This window comes from Clarias gariepinus, chromosome 20, assembly GCF_024256425.1.
Source record: "Clarias gariepinus isolate MV-2021 ecotype Netherlands chromosome 20, CGAR_prim_01v2, whole genome shotgun sequence".
Classification (NCBI taxonomy): domain Eukaryota; kingdom Metazoa; phylum Chordata; class Actinopteri; order Siluriformes; family Clariidae; genus Clarias; species Clarias gariepinus.
Genome location: NC_071119.1, coordinates 10,274,740 through 10,302,086, shown reverse-complemented (window position 1 = coordinate 10,302,086; position 27,347 = coordinate 10,274,740). Strand labels below are relative to the sequence as shown.

The 27,347-nt window shown below is 37.9% G+C and overlaps 2 protein-coding genes across 4 annotated transcripts in view; both read right to left on the bottom strand.

Moving 5' to 3' along the window:
* LOC128508315 (C-type lectin domain family 4 member M-like) overlaps positions 1-27,347 on the bottom strand; it is a 324,096-nt gene that overhangs the window by 275,263 nt on the left and 21,486 nt on the right. The gene's annotated exons all lie outside the window — the stretch shown is intronic.
* On the bottom strand, positions 6,878-9,714 carry LOC128508320 (CD209 antigen-like protein C). 3 transcript variants are annotated; one of them, XM_053479594.1, is made up of 6 exons: positions 9,502-9,714; positions 8,989-9,327; positions 7,790-7,923; positions 7,595-7,701; positions 7,358-7,479; positions 6,878-7,246 (listed from the first exon to the last, which is right to left on the bottom strand). In XM_053479594.1, the coding sequence occupies exons 1-6, from the start codon at positions 9,629-9,631 to the stop codon at positions 7,239-7,241; spliced, it is 840 nt and encodes a 279-aa protein (XP_053335569.1). In that variant the 5' UTR covers positions 9,632-9,714; the 3' UTR covers positions 6,878-7,238. The 3 variants fall into 3 exon arrangements, with proteins under 3 accessions (XP_053335569.1, XP_053335567.1, XP_053335568.1); XM_053479592.1 differs by having other exon boundaries at positions 6,878-7,479; XM_053479593.1 differs by having other exon boundaries at positions 6,878-7,479; positions 8,989-9,321.

Below are 27,347 nucleotides of genomic sequence, written 5' to 3'. Positions count from 1 at the left end.
TCTAATTACTGTAGTGTTCTTCATCACAGCAGAGCTGAAGCATTCTCTTGCAGAAAGTGTTCAGCTGTTTAACCAGTGGTTTGTGTACGGGATATGAGGAGTTCTCCATGATGGCTAAAAGTTCTTAGCCGCAAAGAATATTGCACTTGCCACAACAGACTGATAAAAGATCTACAACATTTTGTTGCAGACTTCAAAAAATTTTAATTTAATAAGTTCAATAAGTTTCTGCTCTGTTCTTTCCTGTACAGTGTCTGTATTGCATTTCCAGTCCAATCTCATGTCAAGATGAACTCCGAGGTATCTGTAGCTGTCCATTACCTCCACCGACCTCACCCAGAATGTAGACTGTGTTTGGTCACTTCCTTGTACTGGAAGTCCAAATGTGAAATATAAAGGTGAGATTACTTTCCCTTGTGGTGCTACAGTGCTGCTTACCGATTATCTTCAGACATGCATTCACACAGCCTCACAAACTGTGGTTTGTCTGTCAGATAGTCAGTAATCCAGAAGGATGTGAAGGTGTCAAACCGCAGCTGTTGGAGCGTCTCTTGCAGCAGTGCAGGTTTGACTATGTTAAAGGCACTGGAGAAATCAAAGATGAGTCTCACAGTGGCCCCACAGTGGTTTTATCTAGAATCTTGTTTTACAAAGGGGGGCATAGATGGCTCAAGCAGTGATTAATAAGGAAAGTTGCATTAGTCCAGCAAATGGGGACTAATGCAACATGCAATAAAAAAAAAAAAAACAGTGCACATATATATATATATATATATATATATATATATATATATATATATATATATAATATTTTTAAATACATTTACATATAAATGGAAGATCTTTTTTTATTCAGAATTAATAGACTAAAATATCTATATATCTATCAATTAGATTAATAGATATATTGATTATATACAGGTTGTTGTATATTCTGTGTGGGTCACATAGATGATTTTTAAGTAATTATTTGGAGTCACTGACTTTGAAGGGATGCGTTAACTTGCAGGTGGTGACCAATTCCACTGTCAGTTGATCAGAGGTGTCAAGTAACGAAGTACAAATACTTCGTAGAAATTAGGGGTATCTATACTTTACTGGAGTAATTATTTTTCAGGCGACTTTTTACTTCTACTCCTTACATTTTCATGCAATTATCTGTACTTTCTACTCCTTACATTTCAAAAATAGCCTTGTTACTCCTATTTTATTTCAGCTTGTCATTGAAAAAACAAACAAACAAAAAAAAAACATCCGAATAAATCGTGCCATCCGGATGGAGTGAATTTGATTGTGGTTGGATGAGAAGTATAAACATACCATTCCGACACCCTATTGGTTGTTACGCGATCAATACATAAAAATATTTAATACAAAATATTAAGTAAAAATAAAACAAATTAACCTGCACTTTAACTTTCAAAAAAGTAAAAAATAAATCCCGGCAAATAAGTGTTTTCCTTCGTGCACACAGGCGTGCACAATGTGTGGGCTCAGTTGTGATCACGTGACGCTCGGCGTCAAAACAAGAAGCATATGCGTGAAACATGATACTCGGTGCTTGTAAACCAAGACAATGCTCGTTTTTCAAGTTACATTTTATTAAAAATCTTTGCTCGTCTTGCAGAACACTCGTAAACCGTGTTACTCGTAATCCGAGATTCCACTGGAGATATATATACTCAGCAAAAAAAGAAACGTCCTCTGACTTTCAACTGTTTTTACTTTCAGTAAACTTAATGTGTAAATATTTGTATGAGTCAACACCATAAGACATAAACTAAAAATGTTTCACAATGTGTCCCTGAATGAAGGGAGGCTCAAAATCAAAAGTACCAGTCAGTATCTGGTGTGGCCACCAGGTGCTTGAAGTACTGCAGTGCATCTCCTCCTCATGGACTGCCTATTGCACCCTAAAAAATGCTGGGTTAAAAACAACCCAATCTGGGTTGTTTTTAACCCAGCTGCTGGGTAACTATTGGACTAACTAAATGCTGGGTTAATTTAACCCAGCAAAATGGGTTATTTTTTTAACCCAGCAAAATGGGTTAAATATTCAACCCAAATGCTGGGTCATATTTAACTATAATGGGGGGTTAATTCTACCACTTAAATTGTTTAAATGTTCTACCCAGATGTTGGTTCATTTTAACTGGAATGTTTAGTTAATTCTACCTCACAAATAGGTTATTATTATTTTCATGTTTTACAGTGAATCTGTAAAAAAAAACAACTACCCACGTCTATTAAACAGTTACAGTAAATTACTTTGATATACTGGTTTATTACAAAAAAAAAACTTAAAAGTTTTGCAAACCATACATATATGCAATAAACAACATCCTATTAAATGTTCATAGAAAAAAAACGTTTATTTTTCAAAAGCACAAGAACAGATAATCAACAGCGACATCATTACTATACTATTACTCATAAGGGCAGAATGGAGTAATAACACAAATAGGCTGAGGCAGCTTCTACAGAGCAGGATCTCTTTGTGACATTAGATATCTTTTCTGCAGAACAAAACTATCCAGTCCTGGTTCCGTTTTAACATACAAACACTGTCTATGACTTTTCAAGTAGGCCTTGGTATTTCATAGCAACATTACAAAAAGTCCTATACAGGTGCACACTACTTTCAATAGTTAATGTCAAAAATATAAAATGCCTTGAAGCACACATCAACCGCCCCAAGTAGTGTGCATTGCTCCAGAGCCTGTCCCACCAGAATGACGAATGCCTGAAAGCAGCGCTGGTCATTATCTCCCAACGTCAGGATGTACAGTAGGGGTACGGCCTTGACCCTTCAGCCTGCTTGAGATATTCCACCATGTTGGTGCCAACCTTAGAAAGAAATAAAAGAAAGTTAAAAATTTGTTGAATAACAAAGGTTAAACTGAATAAGACTATCAATTTAATGTGTAATACGATTTATACTAAATAAAAAAAATTACAAAGCTAGGGTATAGGTAACCTGAAACAAAAACATGGAGACAGCTACTACCAAAAATAAAATAAATAAAATAAGCTAAATAAGCATGGCTTTTGGGATAAAGCTCATATATATATATTAGCTTTATCAGACTAGTTAGTCTTGTGGTCTGCGTTGATTTTAAGCTAATTACCGAGGAGATGCATTGTCATATCTGGGGTCATACTGGCACATTACAATCACCCAAATGTTAATACTTCCATCTAGTAGTTATCTGTACAGCTGACTGATAGTTAATTTAGCCTGAGTCACAAGCAACTTTGGTTAAAGAGGGCTACCTAGTTAGCTTACATGCAGCAGTCATATTTGCATACTACTTGCCAAAAGGGGAAAGGTGTAAAATATTGTTATAATTCGGGAGAAACGCGGGCGACTTTTGACCGCGGAGTAAATTACTAGCTAGTGAAAAACGGGAGGGTTAGCAGGTGTGTATATTTGTGAGAGGGTTAGTGTTTTGTAACAATCCAGCATTTTATTGTCTCAAACAGTGAGATTAATAAAGTTCTAATGTTAATGTGGTTGCTAACGCGGGCAACCTAACTAAATGCTAGCGTCATGCTAATACTACAGTTACAGTTTCGTCACCCTGCAAACATTCTACAGAGAAAGATAAAAAGCTCAGACATCTTATCCGTTTCTTTCACACACAGGTGGGGTTCTTTGGCTAACTATAGCAGCTACTGTCAGCTAAATTATCTTACCTCAGACCAGCCTGAAAGTTTAAGTGTAACCTTAACACGGTAACAGTAATAAATGTTATACAGTATATAGTAATAATTTTTCAGTCATATGTTACTTAGGTGAGTGAACATTGTGTATACAGACCTTGTATTTAACGTCATTTTCCCTTAAATGAACCGTCATCAGCGGTGTGGGAGCTCAAGAGAGACACGAAGCTCTGACTGACAGCCGCTGAATCCACCGGTGAACTTTGGGGGAGGAGCCAAGCAAACTTCAACCCAGCAGCTGGGTTACACAAAAATTACCCAACTCTCAATAAATAACCCAGAAAAATTACCCAACAGAGGCAACCCAGCGCTTGGGTAGAAAAAACAACCCAGCGTTTTTTAGAGTGTGGGGACAGTCTGAGCACTGATGGAGGGATTGTGTGTTCCTGGTGTGACTCGGGCAGTTGTTGTGGCCATCCTGTACCTGTCACTCAGGTGTGATATTCGGATGTACCGATCCTGTGCAGGTGTTGTTACACGTTGTCTTCCACTGCGAGGATGATCAGCTGTCCTTCCTGTCTCCCTGTAGCGCTGTCCTAGGTGTCTCACAGTGCGGACATGGCAATTTATTGCCCTAGCCACATCAACAGTCCTCATGCCTCCCTGCAGCATGCCTAATGCACGTAAATTTATCTATATATATAAATTTTGATTAATCACTTGGATTAATCATTCATTCTGACAGCACTAATGTTTATTGTAGACAACCATACAAGGGTAATTGTTATTAAGCCTGCCCTGGGTACACAATTTTTTCTTGTATGTTGCCCTCACAGATTCCTGCAGCTAAGCTTGGATGTACATTTACATTCCAATAAAGGTTACTGATGACATGCCTCTGAAGTTTGACTTTTTGCCCCATAAAAAAACTTATAGGCAACTAGTTATCATATCTTTTTCTCCATAAAACATGTTAATGCTCAGTAGTACACATATGGTTCTTTTATGTATTTGCATTGTACTAAAATGCATTCTTTTGCCATATACAGTATCCCAAATTACTATGGCCGTCAAAAAATACAACAAAAAAACAACACATTTTTCTTTTTTTTTTATGAGGTGTTAGTGCAGTATATAGGCCCGTGGCACAGCCTAAGCTTTTATCCTTAATGCGCCCCCCCCCCCCCCACATTACTTTTACTTTTATACTTTAAGTAGTTTTGAAACCAGTACTTTTACACTTTTACTTGAGTAAAAAGCTTGAGTTGATACTTCAACTTTTTAAATCCTAGTATCTATACTTCTACTCAAGTAATGAATGTGAATACTTTTAACACCACTGCAGTTGATAGAAAATGCCTTAATGTGAATTATGTTTGGAATGCAGCACAACAGTGCCAGCCACAAAGTGCCATTTAACAATCCCACAATAAATGGTGAAAAGTGAGGTTAAAGCTGCTTTCTTTATCTCTGTACTAAAGTGTTACAGCAACGACAAATAAATCAATCACAGAAATTTCTTTAAATTATAATTTTTTTTTTACTTTGTTGCGTCCTGTAGTATTTCAGGTAGGTCGCATGTGTTTGGTTCCCATGTCTTCCAGGTCCCAGGATTGGATATCTCACCTATCAATCATTGTTTCCAGCGCAACAGCGACGCCCGTGGGAACCAATGAGGAAGCCCCAGCTGTATATGAACCCAGAAGTGACGCAGCCAGCGGCGCGGCTTCTTTGTTTCATTAGTGGTGCTTGCAAAGCGAAGCACTACTATTGTTATCTCACAGGCTTATTATTCTTTTTCTGCTTCTTCTTCTGTAGAGAAGTTTGGCGCGTAACTAGTCCCGCACCGTTTGTCGTAGACCCACGAACGAGGTTTTAAATCGTGCGCCTTATTCGGGAATGGGGTGCTATGACTTTCCTAAGTCCCATAGACTTAACATTGAGACCAACAGCAGCTGTGACATTAGCTATATCTATGACATGACAAGCACCACACTTCATTTCCTTCAGGAAATGTACCTTTCTAGTTCAAATATATATTGTTGTTATGGGGACGCTATACTTCCGGTGTTTTGAATGTTGTGACAGTGACTTGTAAATGGTGTGTGTTTTACGCTAAGCTCTCTCTACGTGTATTGTTTCGCTTTGACTGCACCCAGTACAAGTTCTTGGATGTTTCTCCATTCGCGGTTTTGAGTCTAGGTTAGTATGCCCTAGGGTGTACATAAACAGCGCGCAGAGTAAGACTTTGTTTAGACACACTAGATATGAGCGAGAGCTACTTGTTGTACTTGTGTTTTGGCTTGTTAGTGTAGTTAGCGGGCATCCCACGCCCTGATTTTGTTTTCATTTTGTTTATTAGTTTAGATTGACTGCCGCGCCTAAGTTAGCAAGTGTTTTGTTTTATTTATTTCTTTAATTTAAGCTCTGCTTGTGGCTCCCACCATTACATGTTATTTTGTATATATTTTCTGTAAATATTATTTCTTTTGCTACTTGTACTATTGGTTTCCACTGTGTGTTTTGGTGCTTTAAATTACTAAAGTTTGCTAAAAGTCAGCGCTCCTCTTAAGTTTAACTTGGACCAGTTTACCGTTTGCCCCACGGTAGAGCAGTTTGAGAGGTGCCGTAAGGATGGCTTGTTATTGCTCGCCGATTTCTATTAGATTTCAGTGTCACGGAGTGCTACTAAGCGCGATATAAAGAAGTTGCTTTACGCTGAGCTATTTGAACAGCGCGTTATGTGTGAGCGTCTGGAGGCGGATGTTGCAACTCACTCAGGTGATCCAGAGGACATGATTATAAATATGAACAGGATGTTCATTCTTAAGGGAGGGAGTGTTAGGATATTGGATTTCTTTCTTTCTTTCTTATGTGTCTGGGTATGCTTGCTTTATCTCTGCTATGTCTCTGCTGGTGGTGGGATTGGGGTTGTGTCTTCCTTGTTCTTGCAGGTTCCGCCCACTTCTGCAAGAACAAGGAAAAGACCCCAATCCCACCACCAGCAGAGACATAGAGACAAAGCAAGCATAACCAGACACACAAAACAAATAAATCCAATATCGTAACACTCTCGAGTTTGCCTCATTTTTGTTCATAAGTGACTCCTCAAGTAGTAATCAGTGACGGTCTTAAATATATTACCCTTCCTTTTTTTTCTTAGACAAGAGACAAACGTAACAACTAAATAGGAAACCGTAACATAAACTTGAACGTTATTCTGCTTTTGTATTTTATTTTGCTGCATTAAAAGAGAACCAGTGTAGCTCACAGAGATCTGCAAATACAGAGACTCCCACACTCAGAGACAGCAGTGGCAAAACAGAATGACTAATGTTACTATAAATGGATTGAAATTGTGTATTTTTTTTAAAACCCCCGCTATGTGAATTATTTTAATAATAGTAAAATTCTTTTATATTCCATCATGTGCCATCATGTCCATCACTCTAGGAGCAAATACATCTCAATCCAGTCTTGCTTGAGCTCTGAGACGCTGAGATTTAACAGTCAGAAATACTGAGATGAACTCTTAAATCAACCATCTCAATGAAACTGCTTTCATCATCACAGATCTACACAGCTGTAATGGGGTACAAAAAAAAAATAATAATAATTAGTTGTATTTAGTCTCTGTGCACTTTGTGGTACTGACTGATTACTGATAAACTTCACTGTGACAGATGTTTCTCACAGATCCAGTGTTGTTTAAGAGAGCATTTATAGTCATTCCAGACATTCACTTTTGGAGCGCTATAAAACTCAGCACAGTCCTCATCACCACCTGCATCATTCGGTTCCCCTTTATTCCAGAACCTGAAACCCAGAGAATCAGAATCAGACTCGGATCAGAGGTCAGTTTCCTTTCATTCCACGCATTTATCTGAATCTTCATAGGAACAGAGAAACCAAAAGAATCTGAGTTTCTTACTCAGTGGTCAGTGTTGTACCGTCCACCCATTTCCACTCTCCGTCTGTATCTCTGTCACTCAGACCAATCCAAGCCTTAAAGTTGGCCTGCTGTTTACCGATGAACTCCTGTAAATGACAACATAAAAAAAAAAAATTTAAGTCTCTCTCTCTCTCTCTCTCTCTCTCTCACAAACACACACACACACGCACACACCTGTTCCTCTTTGCTGTTTATGATCACCAGCTCGGATCCTTTGTTCCTGCAGTCCTGTCTGCTTTCAGTCCAGTTCTTTATCTCAGTAGACATGCAATAAAGACTAGCGCTAAAGCAGAAACACTTCCTTTTCTCTGTGGAAATAAATTGTAAGAATTTACAGAGATCAAAACACTTTTTTTTTTCTCTTTTTTGCACTGCATGGACTATATACTATGAGCAACAAGTGTGCATGGTTTCACCCTTAATGGGTTTACTTTATTATTATGTAACATAAGAAAGGTAGCTCTTACTCTTATTGGAGTTCAAAAGAGAGCTATAATTAAGAGACCTGATTATTCTTATCATCAAAAATATATAAAACATGCTTGTTTTACAATTCACATTTTGTCACACTCTGTAAACAAGTAGTGGCAAAAATATAATCATAAACATAATTTATTGACTTGTTTTAAAGAAAGATGATAGATGGTAAAAATCCATCAAGAACAGAGACAGCACTAAGTAAAGCATTAGATAAATAACTAGTTTAAAACTTGCGTTCTGTGTACAGCATTTACTTTCTCTTCTTATTTCTCAGTCCGAAGATGAAGAAAACATTGCATCTTTGCAGCCCTACAGCTTGTACTTTTATATAACTTTATAACAACTTAATATGACAATAGTACGTTATTGTTGTAATTCTTTCTTTATGCTCTCACTGGATAAATAAAAAACAGCACACACACACACACACACACAAACTAATAAGAACTCTATATAAGCATTTACATAGACATTTACATGCTAGACACTGGGTGTGGAAACGGCCACATTATCTCCAGGAGGAAGGTAAGGTTTAGTGATTGGGAATTAATGTTGAGGTGATCAGTAATTAATCAGGTCTTTTTACAATACAGACAAAGGTAGCTATTAGTTCTCTAGGAGAAATGTAAGACAAGCATGATTAATACTTACAGTAATTAATGTCATTAAAAAAAAAACTATTTATTCATTCTTCATTACTCCTTAAACAGTTTCCTTTGATTTATGGATCAGGATTATAAAGTGTCACCAATATTAATGAGATGCTTTCATTCTAGGACCTTGTGAAATTATATGGAGGAACATGTAAGAGGATGTGAGTCTTTAGTCCCCAGTTTTTATGCAGGTCATTCAACTGAGGGGTAGAAAACTTAAGACCAAATTTATGTACTTACCCCAAAATGTCCTCAGGTATCCATTTCGCTCTTTCCGGAACTGGTCTCTCTCTACAGTCAGGTTTTTGTTAATGGCCTGTAACTGGTCATTTTCTACAGTCATGTTGTTGTAACTGGTCTGTAATTTTTTTTTCTCTAAAGTCAAGTTGTTGTAATTGGTCTGTAATTCTTTTTTCTCTGTAGTCAGGTTGTTGTAACTGTTCTGTAGATGGTTGTTTTCTGTCTTCAGATTGTTGTATTTGATCCACAGCAGTGTGATGGCAGTCAGCAGGAGAACACACAGCAGCACCACACACACTGCCGTCACTCTGTAACACCTGCTCCATGCAGTGCCTTTTTCTTGGAAAGAGGGAAACAATTAACATAAAGACACATTTACCAAATGGTTATATACAAAGGAGCTCTCAGGTTGTGTAGCTTAAACACGGCTCTGCACACAGCAAGTCTCGGGGCGTCAAAGCAAAAGTTGTGTTCCTACTGCTGATATCTTGCTATAAATCATTTTAAAGAGACCTGTGTGATGAGTTTGGACGTTCCTCTTTGTGTCAGTGTCTTCCTTCTGCACGTGTGGGTTATAACCTCTAAAAGCATCTACACTCTCGTAGATATCCACCACCCTCTCTACTCGCTCTCCTCTCTTCATCTCCTCAGCGCTGACCACATCATCATACTGTACACACACTCATATTATCTATTACAGACTCAATAAAACACTGATGTACACTCTCTCTGTCTGTAAGGAAAAGGAACAACAACTGTGTGTGTGTAAAATAAAAAGTTTCCTCAATACAACGTCAGTTGTCAGTTAAGGAAGTAGCAACACAAGCAGAAATGAATGTGAAAGTCCATGTGACTAAAACAGAGCTTAAAGTTGAAATAAAGGAGAAGTCCATTTAAATAAATACATTTTAATAATTAAGAGTAAGAAAATTAGTTGATTTTAACTTACATAAAAATAAAAATTACTTTTTTAAACATTTATTTTATTGAACAATTGTCATACACAAATATATATATATAAAATCACTGAATTAAATCTATTATTATTACTATTATAGAACAAAGGAGAAGAAAAACGAAAAACTCCCCACCCACCCCGAACATACACACAAACCTACACACATACATTCCCGCTTCCTCCGCTTAAAGGAATCTGTGTAAATTAGATAGGTCATACACACACTCCGATGCATGACCTAGTTTAAATAATCATTTAGGCAGTACCTGTAAATTTGCAAAATAAGCAATAAGTGGTTGCCATTTATGAAAGAACATATTAGTAGAACCTCTCAGTGTGTATTTAATCTTCTTTAGCTTAATAAATAATAATACATTTTTAATCCACTGATAGATAAAGGGACACTTAATGGACTTCCAGAATAAGAGTATGGAGCATCTGCCCAACAAAGATGAGAAGCCGATAATATCGTTATGTGCAAACCTCAATGGAACTGAATCATCTGTAATGCCAAATATAGCAAGCAGTTAATAGACATGGCTTCAACTGTAAGTATAGTTGACATGAGATTGAAAAAAAAAAACCTGTCCAAAAGTCCTGCAAGTTTGGGCACAAAAAAGAACATATGACTCCATTTACAAGGCATGGCATCTGTCACATCTATTCTCAACATCAGGAAATATTTCAGCTAGCCTTGAGTTGGAATAATGGACTCTGTGCAAAACCTTAAACTGAATAAGACTGAGGCAAAAATGTAATTTTAAATAAAATGATGAAAAAAAAAAGGTTTGTTGATTGTTTCCTTCTTTTGACTCTATTTGTGAGGAATGTATTGTTTATTCTCCTGACTCGGTCATGTCAACATGTTTTTGTGTTAAACCAATAAATTCAGTAATTAAGTCTTTAGCGAAAACTGCCAGAGTTTATCCAATACGAGAAGATCAGGATATAAATTCTGATGATTCCTTTAGCTCTAAATATACCACTAATTTAGCTTTTAAAAGCTGAATAAAACAGTGGTTAAGGTAGCTGTTTAACTCTGACAATAGCAAAATATCCAAAATAGAAATTTACATAATTTTATACAAATTAGTTGATGTTCCTAAAGAAAATCTCTTATTATTTGCACAGATGTGTAAGTTCTTATGCAAAACTAAGACCACATATACTAATGTCACAAACAGAGGGGCAAATGCAGAAGTGATAGTAATGCTAATCAGAAATACAATGTTAAACAAGCACTCACTTAGGGGGCTCACTAAATAGGCGGCCTCCCCTTCTGCAGGTGTGTGAAAGGCCAATGTAAAATAAAAACAATGCAGGGAGTGTAGCTTGAGGTGATGTAACACTTCACAACCCTTAATGGTGATGGCGCCATTGGAATGATTTCTTTTAACTGATTGGGGGGGGGTAGTTTTAGTGCACAATATATATTTATTTATTTATTAACACAGGGTTAAAATACAGGGTCAAAAGGCAACAAGCTTCTGGCAGGACTGAGGTCATGTCGTTTGGGGTCACTGTCCATTTGGAGGAATGTCCAAGATTCCTGTCCAGGTTTTAACCATTTAGATAATGATTTGACATATTAAACTCTGAGGCTGTATTCCTTCTCTGTGGCAGCAATACAGCATCAAAGCATTATGCTACCATAACCATGCTTAATAGTCGGTACAATCGTCTTGAGGTTGAATGACTCATCTTTACAAACATATCTATGGTCAAAAATGTCATGCAAAAGGCTTTTTCTTTGTTTATGTGGTCAGCTGCAAACCTTTAATTGTGACTGAAGGTGTGGATTTTGTTGCAGAAGCTCAATGCTTTAAGTCTTGAAAACTTTGTTGGGGCACATGGCATCTCAGACTCCATGAATTACCAAGGTCACAATCTGGCTTTCTATGTCAGAAAACTAAAACTGGATTATTACTGGTTCTTCCAGCAGGGCAATAATCTGAAGCTTAAACTTATTTCATCCCACTGTGCACTGTGTGAATGCTATTGTATGATTGGATTGTTATCTTTTCTACTAATTTACTGGAATAAGCAATGTGTCAAGAGAGCTATGGTCCCACCTGAAGCGACTCTTACATTAAATTTAGCATCATTCCTAGCAGACATAGCAAAATATATTCTTTTCATAAATGTAACTGTTGAGTTTAAATGTCAAAACATATCAGATGTTGATCCAATGATGTAAACATTAAAGCACTTTTTGTAAGTCGTTCTGGATAAGAGCGTCTGCCAAATGCCTAAATGTAAATGTAAATGTAGATGATAATGGAAACGAAAAAGAAAAGCCAATTTGACCAGAATCACCTTTAAGAAGAATGTACAAATCAATCTAAGCTAGCTAATGTGTGCCTTCTTCAGGAAAAAGAAACCTCTGCGGTGCAACAGAAACACGTTCACTCTCTCTTATCTGGAAATGACGAGTTTGATTTTTGTGTGGTGCAGCCAGTTGCAGCCAGGATTTCAGGGAACAGCTTTTTCAAAGAGGTGGCATACCAGCATTTTCAATTCAACATGATGTGAACAGCAGTTTGATTAGATGTTGTTTGATAAGAAGGTTGGCTGTTCTCAGAGTGACTGTGTGCTGCTGTTTAACATGTGTTCTCTTCATTCATTACAGGAAGTGAAGATGAGAGCAACCTAGAGACACAACTCTACAGCGACTCTAAAGAGAGCAGGTACAGAGATAAGCTTCTGAAAGATCCATGTGGTTCGTGTGGTTTACACCTTTACTTCCTACTAAAAACAGAGCATATACTTAACTCTGAGAACTAAACAACTGCAGTTGTGGTGAGAGGTCAATAAACATCTGATCAGTTGGACCCATATAAAGACTGCAGGTGTTAAATTAAGACAGAGGAATTTTCTGGGTGAGATGAAGATGAGGGGTAATGACTGTAAAAAACATGAATCTCTGCAGACAACAGATCAGCTGACTTAAACTACAGCTAATTAAAATATGACATCAGTATACACAGGCATACACAATCAATTTTGGTTATTGTGCTTGATGAAGAAATAGATAATCTGAGTGATCAGACAATACAAGGAGTAGATGTTACTGTGACTGCAGAGAGAGAGAGAGTGTGTGTGTGTGAGTGAGAGAGAGACCTGTTGAATGCTATAACAGTACTGAGGGGGAATTTCAGCACCCCCGTCGATAGAGGGAGACAAATTTCAGGTCAGTTTTACGCATTAAACATTTCAGAATTACTCCTAGGAATCAGGCTCAAAGGACATATAGAACTCAGAGAAGTTATATAAATATTTATAGCTCAGAGAAGAACATAAAAGTTCTACTCTTTTTCCCCGCCGAGGAGTAGTTTAAAAAGAGTACTAAGAGTAATAATTTAGACAAGGGGATTTAGAATAAATCAGAAAAGAAGGGGGGGAAGAAAAAATACATAACACAGTAAATAAAATATTGCACTAATAAGGAAAGCACAGCATTCAATCATGACTATTCACATAAATTCACATATATTGCAACTGGAAGAGAAAAACAGGAAAGGAAAGAGCATTGCACAAATAATACAGTTAACAATATTCCCCTTAAAGAGTGGTACAACCCATTTATCATCATTATTTTTGGTAAATGATCAGGGTAATAAGTATTGTATTAATGTAATATTGTAATGTAAAATAACCTTTTCATACTGTAGCCCTAACAAACCTAACAAACCAAACCAAACCTAATGGTGTTGAAGGCACTGGAGTAGTCAAAGGACACAATCCTTACAGTGGCCCCAGCTTTGTCGAGGTGAGATTAGGTTTGATGGAAAAGGTGTATTATGTCGTCATCTATTCCCAAAAAAGGCTTTAAGTCAAATTAAAAAGGGTCCAGAGAGGACTTCACCAGGGGACAAAGTGTATCCAGGATCAGTTTCTTAAACACCTTCATCATGTGTGATGTCAAAGCAACAGGCCAGTAGGGCACAGGGATGTGGTGTCTTGGGGACCGGTACTAAGCATAATGTCTTCCACTTTTAACACCACTTTTAACATTAGCATACAGCAAGTCTAGTGTGCTAGTCTAGTGTGTTAGTCTATATGTCACAATCCACATATTGAGTGAAAGTGGGAAGAGTCTTTGTAAGTGATGCATGGTTGAAATCACTGGAGATTAGGAGAAAGGCATCAGGGTGCCGGGTCAGGAGTTTGGAAGTGACCATGTAGATGACATCACATGTAGCAGCAGCATTCGTTAATTGAGGAATTCACACAGAAGTAATTATCACATAATACAAAAAATATCTTAAAGAAAATTCTCTTAGTAAATAATATGGGCAAGTCCAACAGCCAGCAATTCAATTTTATAAATACGAACAATCTCTTTAACAGTCATAAGATTAGGATTACACCACATGTTGTTGATGTAAAAGAGAGGAAAAGTATTAAAAAACAAGTAAAAAAACACAAAAGCCTGGAGAACTGCAACAAGTTGCTGCACGCACATGCATGCACAGTCATAACTATTAGAATAATTTTATATATAAAGGAGGTATTTCTACTCTCTTGCTCTCTTCCCTATAGATCTGAAAGGTGTGAATGCTCCCACGCTTCCCATACTCCCTTTATGTCTCTCTCTCCCTCTCTCTCTCTCTATCTCCCTCTGTCTCCGTCCCCCTCTCTCCCTAACTCGAGCCAACATCTTGTGATCTGTCTCTGGCGCCAGAAAAGCTTACCGAAGCACAGCGGACAGACCGAGCAACTTGCCAACTTGCTTCTACTACGCATCTTTAAAACTTTACATAAGGTCATAATGTTTATATATATATACATTGTATATGTGTGTGTGTGTGTTTTCACATTATGTGTGTGTTCAAAAGTAAAATAATTGCTTACTAACTTTTTGTCTGTTTTAAAACTACTGTACATTAAATTGTTAAAGTTTTTATGATGTACTGCATTAAACTGCTCATACATTCTTTATTTATATTATGATTAATAAAATGTTTTTCTTTTATTTTTTTAGTTAAAATGACACCCTGCAGCAGTTTCCCGTATGCTGCACTTCCTTAAACAAACGTCATGCAAATGTTCTGTTTACTGTAATTTTCCCCTAGTACCTGAGCAGTATGTAAATTGTCTGAATCAGACAGCAGGGAAAGGTTTAAAGTAGAATTGGTTATTTAATATACCGCTTTGCTTATACTGTATGCCAAGCAGTTTGGTGTGTGTGTGTGTGTGTGTGTGTGTGTGTGTGTGTGATGGGGGGCTAAAATGAAAAAAATACAGAAATTATCTTTCTTAGAAACATCTGCCCCAACAATTACAGATGAGATAAAGGCTGCTATCAATGCAACCTGGTCTTCAGTAATGCCTCATCAGCACAGGAACCAGGCACATCGATGTAGTAATTTGTGCTAAAGCAACAGAATGGGAACTTTTCCTGATGTTGGACATTTCTATATTGTAAATCCATTTTCATTGATCTTAATAAATGAATGAAACAATTTTGCGAAACTGGAATTTTGATTTTTATGAGCTGTAACCTATTATCATTGAAAGTTAAACAACAACAAAAACAGCTTGGAATATTTTCCTTACTATGTAATGAATCTACTATAAGTTTCACTTTTTTAAAAATAAATGACAAAACAAAATGAACTTTTTCACAATATTCAAAGATGCACTACATGACAAGACAGTAAAATTATTTCCATAAATATCGCAGGTAGGAAGGTGGGGTCAGAGCACGTGGTAAGTTAGGACCCCTGGAGCAGACAGGGTTAAGAACCAAACAGCACCTGGTAGAGCTGGAGCTTGAACTGACAACCTTCTGATCAATAATCTTAAAACCTTAATCTCCTAATCTAAGGGGCAATCAGTAGGTAAAAGGATTTATTTCACATAACACATATGCTTTATGGGATCATTAAATGTCTGGCTGGTTATTTAGTACTATATAGTACTGTGCATGCAAAGGTTGGTAACTCTGTGATTTTTGTTTGGTAAGGAAGCAAAATATAATGTACAGGGTTTGATGTTTGATTGTAAAGTGCTTAAGTAAATAAAAACATGAAAACCAATTTAGACATTTCTACAAGTCACTATTGTTTTATCCTTTCTTTTATAGGCAGATACACATTCTCACTTTTCATATGCAAAGTTTTACTGCCATTAAAAAAAAGAAGCTGCTGCTGTTTGATTCCCTTATTAACAGGCAGATACACATTAATCTCACTTTCCATATGCAAAGTTTTATTTCTGTTTTTACAAGAAGTTACTGTTTTTTTTTTTATTTACTGGAATATACACAGTAATCAAACTTTGCATGCACAACAAGTAAGTAAAAAGCTGCAGCGGGACAGCTGTGTTATCACATCTACAGTAGGTAGGGAGTTATAATAGGTTAGTCATGTCTGTGAGTGGTTATGATGATGTGATGTACATTGAGGAGGTATTGAGAAGAAATCAAGTGGCAGATGTTGTGGATTTGTATGTAAATGCAGAAGATAATAGAAGTTCCAGAACCTACGCAGAAATAGACGACAACAACACAACTTGGAGCCAAGACATTCAGCACACAGGTAAACAAGGTTTTTCTGCAGAAGAACGTCACTAAAAAAGTTCATAAATGTTCCCAACAAAACCATTTATAAGCCTGAGCATATATCTGAATTGAGCTCACTGAACTTCATTTACTTTTTGTATTGCAGAAAGCCTAAAGGGCAAATCATGTGTGATTGTGTTTAAATTCTCAATATGAATCATATGCATAGTGTAATTTACATTTTTTAAAGAAAATTTTTCCAAAAGCTTTACTGTAAATTCATTGTATTTTTTTTGTAAGGTAAAAATAAGCAATTTTACTGAATATCAATGTGAATTAGCTAGTCACCAAGGTAATGTGCTATCAAATGTTATAAAATTCTGTTTTTCCACTCACCTTGCAGGCTTAAGTTAAGTTAAGTTAAGTTAAGTTAAGTTAAGTTAAGTTAAGTTAAGTTAAGTTATGCATTAAATCAGAGTCATGCCAATATTCAGTATAAACACAGAATTGTAAGTGTGATGCCATCGGATATACTTAACCTCAATATTCATGCTAATACCTATCATGCTATTTTATGGTTTTTAGTGTAATTATTGGTTGAAAATGTGCATTGTGTCTACGGATGCATATTGTTTAAATAATTGTGTAGTGTTAAATTGAGTTGTTATATTGCAGGTCAGTAGGCGGTTAAGAAAAGCCTGAATTTATTGGTGCAATGGTTAATGTTTATTGCTTGGCTTTGGAATATTGTGAAATTGCTTTTGTGTCACTAAGAAGCATTCATTTATCTGCTTACTTCCTTTATTTAATTAGGAGTGCCTATTAAGGGCACAAGGGAACAACGTAGCAATTTGACTGCAAAATGAAAAAGTTCATATTTGACTTGTTAGTAAGAGACAGGAGCTCAATTATTTTGTTTGTGTCATTGACAGACAATTGTTTTAAATATAAAACCATAAACAAATTGGAAGTATGACATGGGACTGTGTGAAGATGAGTTATTGTTTAAGCCTCATGCTCAATGAGTGAGAGTTGGCAGTTCTTTAAAATATTAAACAGCTGAAGAAGGCTGGGTTATCTACAACTTGTGCGTGATGATCATCAGAGGACAATCCACAACACTGCTGCCATTGCGATGTGTCATATGAAATCCTTATGTGTGATATAAACATGTTGCTGCCAAGTTTGTTACCTAGCTGCTGACCCAGGAGCAAAAGCACCATTGCGTTAAAGTCTGCCAAGAACTCAGCATCCTGTGAATGAATTGTCCTTTATGTTGAGGTTCATTACCAGTGACGAAACTTGGATGTGTTGGTACGACCCCACCACAGTCTTCACAGTAAAAGAGCCCATCAGTGCCACGACTAAAAAACGCAGGGCAGGTCCGCTGTCTGTCCATAGCAAATTCTACTGCCAGGTTTGAAGATGTCTGAGGGAGTCTCAAAACTCAAAACTTTTTGATACCACATCATGAGATACTTTGTTAGATGATTTGTTCACATCCATTGGATCTTTTACTATACAGTAAGGCCCAGCCCAGATTTATCCGCCCTGCAAAACAAGCTACAAATGCCAGAGGCAAGGTGTTTCCTTAATTTTAAAAATAACATTACACTCAATAGTATTACATGGCATTGAAGGCCCACCTCTAATTTTTATCTAATACCTAAACTCCATCCACTGGATGCAGTGTTGGTTTCAAAACCAGATAAAATGAGAAGGTTGCATCAGTTACGTTGTATGCAAATGGAATGGTCTATTATTGCGATCCCACCATGAAAGCAGCCAAAAGTACAGCAAAAACATTCAATAGAACTATATATTTAAATTCTCATATTATTGAGTTAAAATCATTTACACCTCTAATCGTTTCTTGCATGCTGCTAGGTGTTGTGGCACTTGAACTTTTATAGAGTCTTTTGGGTGTCACTTAAGGCAAAAGGTGACATGATTCATGTGCAAGTCAGTTTATTCAAAAACAGAGTAAAGCCCCACCCATCATTTCATAGATTAAATGCAAAGAGAGGAATTTCACAGTGACGGCTGGATAAAAAATACTGACATGTTATCCAAGTCAGTGATGAAGAGCTTTGGTATGAATAAGGCTGTTGAGACTAAACGGTAAATGCTACATATATCAAGAGACATAAATGTACCTTGGTGTCCATTTCCCTTCAGGTGGACACACTGCATGGAGCAGCTGTTACAGACTAACTCAAGTGTGTGTGCTGCTGCTGTGTGTTCTCCTGCTGACTGCCACTACAGTGCTGTGGATCATATTCATGCAGCTACAGACCAGTCACGCGGACCTGAGAATAGAGAGAGACCAGTTACAGAGGGAGAGAGATGTATACCTGAGGACATTTCACGATTTGGGTAAGTAGATCGATTTAGCATTACATTTTCTGCCCAACAGTTAAATGTTCTCAGAGCAAAGAGCCGCCTTAAAACTGAAGTATCAAGATTTAATTCACATTCTCTCACGTGTTCCTCCATATTACAGTATTTCACCAAAGTCTTAGAATGAAAGCATATTATTAATATTGGTGAGACTTTAAAATGCTGACAGCACAGTGGCTTAGTGAAGAGCACTGCTGCCTTGCATCTCCAGGGTCCAGGTTCGGTTCCACCTTGGGTCTATATGCATGTGTGCAGAGTATGTATATCCTCCACGAGTTCTCCCCACGCTTCATCCAAATGCTCCGGTTTCCTCTCATAGTCCACATTCAGATTAGGCTATCTGGCATTCTCAAATTGTTTATAGTGTGTGAATGAGCATGAGAGTGTGTGTGTGTGCGTGTGCCCTGTGTGTGTGTAGAGGATGAGTAAGTAGGTAAGTTTTTCATTGACATTGAATAATTAGTAAGCATTCTTGTATTAGTTTACTATTAACTTTGCAGTACAGTATGTGGTAAATAGATTTGTGACTGTACACAAGCAATTGTCCAGAAACTGTTTTAATCTCTCTAACTCTCTATTTATTTTTATAGACAAAGCAAGGTGTTTTAACTCAAGTCTTTATTTGATGTCTAATGTGGAGAGGAGCTGGAATGAGAGCAGAACGGACTGCAGAGAGAGAGGAACAGACCTGGTGATCATAAACAGCATATCAGAGCAGGTGTGTGGGTGTGTGTGTGTGCGTGTGTTCTATACTGTATATCAATGCAGTGTGGAATTCAGGCTGTCTAAAAGATCAGTGTAAAAATATATGGGTGTCTGACACATTCAGTGGGTCTCGTTTACAGAGTTTATGTACATTAGTAGTGCATTCTGAATAGGATTCTATTATTTTTTTAAATATTTTTTATTTGGATTTGAATCAGTGTTGCAGCCTAAACTTCACTGACATAAAAACAATAGAATTATGTATACTTTAGTATGTTAAAATTAAAAACACCTTAAATTGCACTTTTTGCCATACACAACCTGCAGCTCAGCATCTTACACTGCCAGTTAACAGGGCTCTGCATTACAACTTTTAATTAACATTTTTTCATTTTTCCTGACTTAGCAGGCTTGAGTTTTCTGTAAGCAGGTTTCACCTTTAACAGATGTCATCAACAAGCTTCTGGCAGAACTTTGGTTGAATATTTAAACACTCTTCCTAGCAGAAGACATAGTATTCAATTAATATTTTATTTGTGAGCCATTATGACATTTGAAAGTAGATTAAAAAACAAAACAAACAAAAAAAAAAGCCTGAATTACACTACTTAAAATAGGTTAGGGATATTGTGAAAGATTTAGTGGATGTCATACATACGGTGTTTGTTTTACTTCAGACATTTGTGGGATAGGGAGGCAATTGTATTGGGGTTAGAGACACCTCATTGGAATCAATTTCAACATTCTGTGGGTATAAAAAGCTGGTAAGTCATTCCAAGTTCATCATTTAAACAGCCATGAACACACAACGCCAGTTAACGGATATGCAGCGCCACCTGGCCATGGCGCGCCTTTGGGTCAGTGGCAGGCAGCCAAATGTTGCTTGTGAATCTTGACTAGATAGTGTGTCTCAAAGTGTCATTAGGGAACTTGCATCAAGACACAGAACTACTGGCACAGTTCATGACAGACCCAGAAGATGTGAGGGGTACTAGGGTTTTCAGAAAAACCATTCGCAACCGACTCCACCACTTTGGCTTGAATGCCAGAAGCCCGTTGCAGGTGACTCCACTGACACCAAGACACCGCTGTGAACGTTTGCAGTGGGCACAAGACCATGTGACCTGGACAATGCAGCAGTGGTCTAACGTCCTGTTCACTGATGAGTGTAGGGTCTTCCTGGAAAAGGCGAGGTGAGCGATACGCTGAGGTCAACATGGTTCCCACGTTTGCTTTGGTGAAGGAGGTGCAACAGTCTGGGCAGGCATCACCAGTCAGCACAAAACAGATTTGGTTATTGTACATGGCTCAGTCACTGCATGTTCTTACCTCAGAGATTCAGTGATCATGGCAGATTTGTCACAGCTCGACTTTAGAAAGTTGGAGTGCCTCATATGGTATGGCCATCAATGCCCCCTGACCTGAACCCCATAGAGTATGTCTGGGACCAGTTAAAGCAGAGTTGTTATTATTAGTAATATTAAAGGAAACTCTTACTTATTTCATTCAAATTTAGAGCAAATAGAAAAAGCACTCATGTAAATAACAATATTCCTAACTTATTGTGAGTAGTGTATATTTTTTTGCCTAAAATTTTATTAACTTGGGCCCAGACCACCACGTTTTCCTAAAATAGCAGTTATAGCTGGTAATTTTTAACACATCTGTCATGTTTATGGAGGAAGCGAACGCAAACGCAGGGTTAGAAATAATAATAATGGTATTTAATGAGTCCCAATACAAAAAAAAACACAGAACACAACCAAACCAAACACAACGAAAACCAAATGGGGAAAAGCTTCCCCAGGCCGGGTCTGCAGGCGGGAAAAAATGAAGAGTACTTAGGTCACACCAAACAACTGGATTTACAGCCTAGCGAGGAACTCAGCGCTGCCTCTCGGTCAGCCTTGAACTTGACCTTTTTGCGAGAGAACAAAAAGGATCTTCCGCCTGCAGACTCCCTCAGTCCTGGGTTAACACAAAAGACACACAAAGATTAGTCACATGGGAAACATAAGACATGGTGCAACAGTGAACAGACGAGGGGCTACAAGTTCGACTGGAATAAATAGGGACACACACGGGGTAGACACAGGTGCAGGTAATCTAGGAATTTAGGAGGACATGTTACACACACAGACACACTAGGGGGAGACAAAGCGACGGCTCAGTAGACAGGTGAGCCAGATCTTACTCCCCAGGACTGAGGTGGCTCAGATGTGACAACATCAAGGTTGTTTCAGGTAAAAGACATATTAGAGACATAGTAGAGACACAGTTTAAGGAGAACTTGACACTGTCTGGAGATCAGACAGAAGACTAGAAGGTTATATTTGGCAGGATTCCCGCCAACAAATTTACATGCAACCAACATAGATCAGAAGGGTTTGTGTTTGGGGACCATAAATAATATCTGAGCCCTTATAATTTGGTTGATTTGGTGGCGCCATGACAGTCATGATAACTTCATGTCTAATGAATCTGAAAAGGGGAGAATATGATTGGTACTCTGGGGAGGAACAAGCTCGAGCTCCCAACAATATGAATTTGGCCATAAAACATCAATTATATTCACACCTTTGTGGGCACTTTGTCATGTTTTCTCAACTATAGTATAGTTGATACTTACATTACATATACTTATTTATTATTGTAAATTACTACATCCATGACAGGATTTCATCGTTAAAATGCTGAGCGGTAGAAGGGCATGGATCGGTCTGAGTGACAAAGACAGAGAGGGCGAGTGGAAGTGGGTCGACAATACATCACTGAGCACTGGGTAAGAATTCACTGAACTAATATTTCGGTTATGATACAGTTACTGACTCTTAATTAGTTTGAGAAACACAGCAAATCCTCTAATTCTCTCCTTCAGGTTTTGGTATCAAACTGAACCCAACAGTGCTTCAGGAGAGGAGGATTGTGTTGTAACAGGTTATATGACTGATCCTGTGTGGAACTGGGCTGATTATCCCTGTAATACTGAGTTCATGTGGATCTGTGAGAAGTCAATTTCTAACTGAATTGCTGTATGTGAATGAAAAGTGATAAATTGAATGTACATGTGCATCTTTGTCAGTTTGTTATGTCTGAAAAATCCTTATTACTGTTAATGACTCTGTATCCATTGTGGTGTCACCTGTTTTTTTTCTCTGTTTTAGTATAGTTTAAGTTAGTTTATAATTTTAATTTACCTTCTAGAAATGTATTCATTAAGTAGCCATTAAACTACAGATAGTCCTATTTACTGTACCTTATAAATCTCAGAATATCCAGAGGATGAGGACATCTCAGAGGAGACCAGACAGAAGTAAAATGCTGAATTCCTGTCATTTACTTGTTTTATTGTGTCCTGTTCATATTTAATTTTTGAAGCCTTAAAAAGGGTGATTTGTTTCAACAGATAACTTGAATAAATACCTAATTATTTCTGTATAAACTCTTAAGCTCCTGGGGCCAGATATATCCATTCTTTCTTCTTGCAGAATATTGGCCAAGTTACTATGTGATGCTGGTGCAGGAAAATGTTTCTTGACTTCCTCCTCCAAAACACCCCAAAGTGGCTCAATAATATTCAGATCTGGTGATTGTGCAGGCCAAATTTCAATTTCACTTTCATGTTTATTAAACCACTCTGTCACCAGACTTGCTGTGTGTATTGATGCATTATCATCCTGATACACAGCACCGCCTTCAGGATACAATGTTTGAACAATTGGGTGCACATGGTCCTCCAAAATGGTTTGGTAGCCCTTGGCCATCTACAGTGGTTACTCAAGGGGAATGTCTATGACTGCCACGCACTCTGTCGCGGCAAACGGAAACAGCCAATATAAATCAGTCACAATTCAAAGCAATTTGTGAAATGGCACATAGGGACATTTTGCAAAACGGCTGCAATTAATTTTGTTTAGACAGACTCTGTTTCTATCTGTCTATTGTTATTATTAAAGAAAACAGCACAAACAACAGCTCAAGGGCTTGTAAAAACATTTTTATTTTTAACGGTAAAAATGTCAATTTTGGAGTCAGTGGTCCGAGCACAACGCAATAATCTTTGTATGATAAAATGACTTAATTTTTTTTAAATAATCATTTAACGCTGAACCCAAACAGCAAAAGAACATGATAATAATAATCACAAGAAAATTAATATTGTTCTTTTTGCTGTTTATGTCCACCATTTAATAATTATTTAATTATCAATAATTAAAGCTGCTCACATTGCGCACCCTTTAACTTCAAAAAAATACAGTGTTTAATCAAATATATGTCACCTCTCTTTATGATAGAGGAATATTCTGACTGAAACAAAGCTGCTCCTGGCCGAAATGTGGTTGTAAATAAATCTTTTAGTGAATGTAAAATGTTTGCGTGAACCCGCCGATATGAGAGATTTATAAGAGATTTCTCTTTCCCAGAAATATAACAAACACACATTTATACGTGTTAAATAAGCGCTGTCTTTGCAGCGCTGTGCGAAACGCACGCCGATGCCTTATCTCAGTCATAATATACAAATATGTTTTAGCTGTGTAGTGAACCACGCATGCACAACCTCTCGCGGGCGAGCCCTTCTCTAAATACGCCGTTTTAAGACAGCTTTCAGACAGCTTCCTCTTGTGTCTATAGTTTACTCTATACTCTATGTTAACATCTTCTTGAGAACAAAGCGCCATCTAGTGGTGGTGACTGGTAAATGAATAAATAGGGCTTCAATGGGCGTGTTTACTGTGAAATCTTGACGCACCTTTCTGGCAAGAGAAGAAGGGGGGATCACGCCAGCCACACGCCAGCCATACGCCAGCCACACGCCAGCCATACGCCAGTTGCCCGCACCTGGTAGTTTTGAGTTGCTACATCTGTAAGCAGCTGTCAGCTGTTTAGGAGTCTGATAGCAGTGGGAAAGAAAGAGGTTCTTATTCTCTAAGTCCTGCATTTCGCACATCTATACCTTAGGCCTGAGGGAAAAGGTGTGAAAAGTCTATGCTCAGGGTGGGTGGTGTTTTTGAGGATGGAGACAGTTCTCCTGTGGACTCTGTAGTAATAAATGCTCTGCAGGTACAGCAGTGGAGTACTTGTGATTTTTTCAGAAGTCTATAGTCTTCAGTTTATAACGGTAGTGCTGCTATACTGGACAGTGATGCATCTGGTCAAGATGCTCTCAATAATGCAGATGTAGACGTTGGCAAGGACATTAGAAGACATACTAAACTTCCTTAGCCCCGTGAGTACAGCTGCTGCTGATCCCTCTTAACCATCTTTGTGGTGTTAAGTGTCTAAGTGAGGTCGTGACTAATCTAAATGCCTAAATATTTAAAGCTGCTCACCCTCTTCAGCTCGAACTCTTGGGTAAACAGTGGTCAATGAGGTCCTTTCTCCTTTGTCTTGTCCGTGTTGAGGGAGAGAGATTGTTATCCTTACACAATGTCACCAGACTGACCACCTCTGTCCAATAGACTGCTACATCCCCACCAGTGATGCATCCGACCCCTGCGGTGTCGTCACTGCGGTGCAAAGTTCAGGGTGATGTTGTCTTTGTGAGAGGCGATGCAGTCGTGAGTGAACGGATATAGTGGATTGGGTTGAGGACACATCCTTGTGGAGTGCTTGTGTTTTGTTGTTTGCCTGGGTCCTATTTCAAATACTGACAGAATAGGTCCTGTCAGTCAATTTTTATTTAATTTGTTTAACAATTGTTATTGTCACATTGTCAGCTGGAGGTCTCAAAGCATATGTAGAAGGTTTGAGATCATCCAGCAGGCTGTCTATGAAACTGATGTTGGTGGTGGGGGTCATATAGTCTGTGATGTACTGCAGGTGATGATAATGATGACTAGGCAGTGGGTACTATCAAAACTGCATGTGGTGTACATTTAATTAGCTTTTAAAGTAAAATTAAAGCTTACTATATTCAGGTTTCCAGAGTAAATATATTAATTAAGGATACAAATGTGTGATTTACAGTATGTTAGGTTATGTTTTTAACCTACAAACCCAAGATGTTTTCACCCAAAATGTTTGAGAGTCACTTTCGTTTGTTAAGTTTCCAGAAGCTTCAGTTTGCTTTTCTCTTTCTCGATACTGGGGCAGAGGGACGTTACTTTCATACCTGGCATAAAGCCAATGTCCGCATACAAAGCTGCTGAGAGGTGTGAGCAAGTGCAGTTCGTGTCTCCCTCACAAGGTCGCCACCTAGTCACCAGATTTGTAGTTGACTGTGGGTCTCAGTGTTGGCAGCCATCTTATTTGATAATTTGGGTCTCTGTATGATGTATGATCAATAATTGTACAAATCCCTTAATGTCTTAGTTTAACAGTGTGGGTCTGATCTGGAACCAGTCAGGTTATTTATTTTATATACAGTATACTCGAGGCTGACTTAATGCACAAGCCTAAGACCATTAACTGTTGTGTGTGTGTGTGTGTGTCTCTCTGTGTGTGTTATTCATAGACCTCGCCGAGGCCAGTAAAGAAGTTATTTGATTTGTTGTTTATATTAGATTAGTTTAGATTAGATTTAACTTTGTCACTCCACATGTATCGTACGAGGAGACAAAATGCAGTAAGCATCTAACCAGAAGTGCATTTTTTGCAGGGCTAAATAATTTGCATATGTAAACAGTGTATGTATACAGTGAGGAAGTTATATATAATGAGTGTAATGATTTTGTATACCATGATAAAGAATTTGCATATTGTCAAACATTCATGGATTCTGTAGTCGTCAATAATGGCCCCAATAAAAGTCTGGTTCAAAGAGCTCACTTCAGCGAAGAGTCAAGGCAATTTTCATCTGATAAATTTCACCTTTCGCCAACATTTTCTTCTGTGAAAAGCTTTAACTGAACAGTATAGATGTGCAAATTAGGCTGATTTGTGCAAATGGGCTCAGTCCCCTCCATCTAGTATAAACATGAAAACCTACTCTATTCCAGAGAATTTGATGTATGTAATCATGAGAATCTGTTTCTGGGGTCTACGCCTAAATACATGGTGTTGGCTATGGTGAATTATGAAGCCTTTACGAGTAAAAGTGACCTTTCACTTTTTCATTTCAGAGTTTTACAACCTCTTTACAGCTACAGGAAGACATCTGAAAGATTTACTGCTCGGAAGTTTTCATTGACCAGCCTACAGTGGTGTGAAAAAGTGTTTGCCCCCTACTGATTTCTTATGTTTTTGCATGTTTGTCACCGTTTAATGTTTTAATTCAAATATTAGTCAAAGATAACACAAGTAAACACAACATGCAGTTTTTAAATGAAGGTTTTTATCATTAAGGGAAAACAAAATCCATAACTACATAGACTTGTGGAAAAGGGTTTGCCCCTTAAACCTAATAACTTGCTGGGCCACCCTTAGCAGCAACAACTGCAATCAAGCATTTTCGATAACTTGCAGTGAGTCTGTTACAGCGCTGTGGAGGAACTCTGGCCCACTCATCTTTGCAAAATTGTTGTAATTCAGCCATTGGATGGTTTTTGAGGCCATTGGCCAGGGCATGCCACACTATCTCAATTTGATTCAGTTCAGAACTTTGACTAGGCCACTCCAAAGTCTTTTTTTTTTTTTCAGCCATTCAGAAGTGGACTTGCTGGTGTGCTTTGGATCATTGTCCGCACGCACACACGCACGCACGCACGCACACACACACACACACACACACACACACACACACTTCTTGTCCCCCTTTTTGGCTTCCATGGCAACCCGCACAGGAACATATAAACAACATAATTTTTACCAAACCTGTTAATTAAACAAAACTCCAAAACTCATACAACT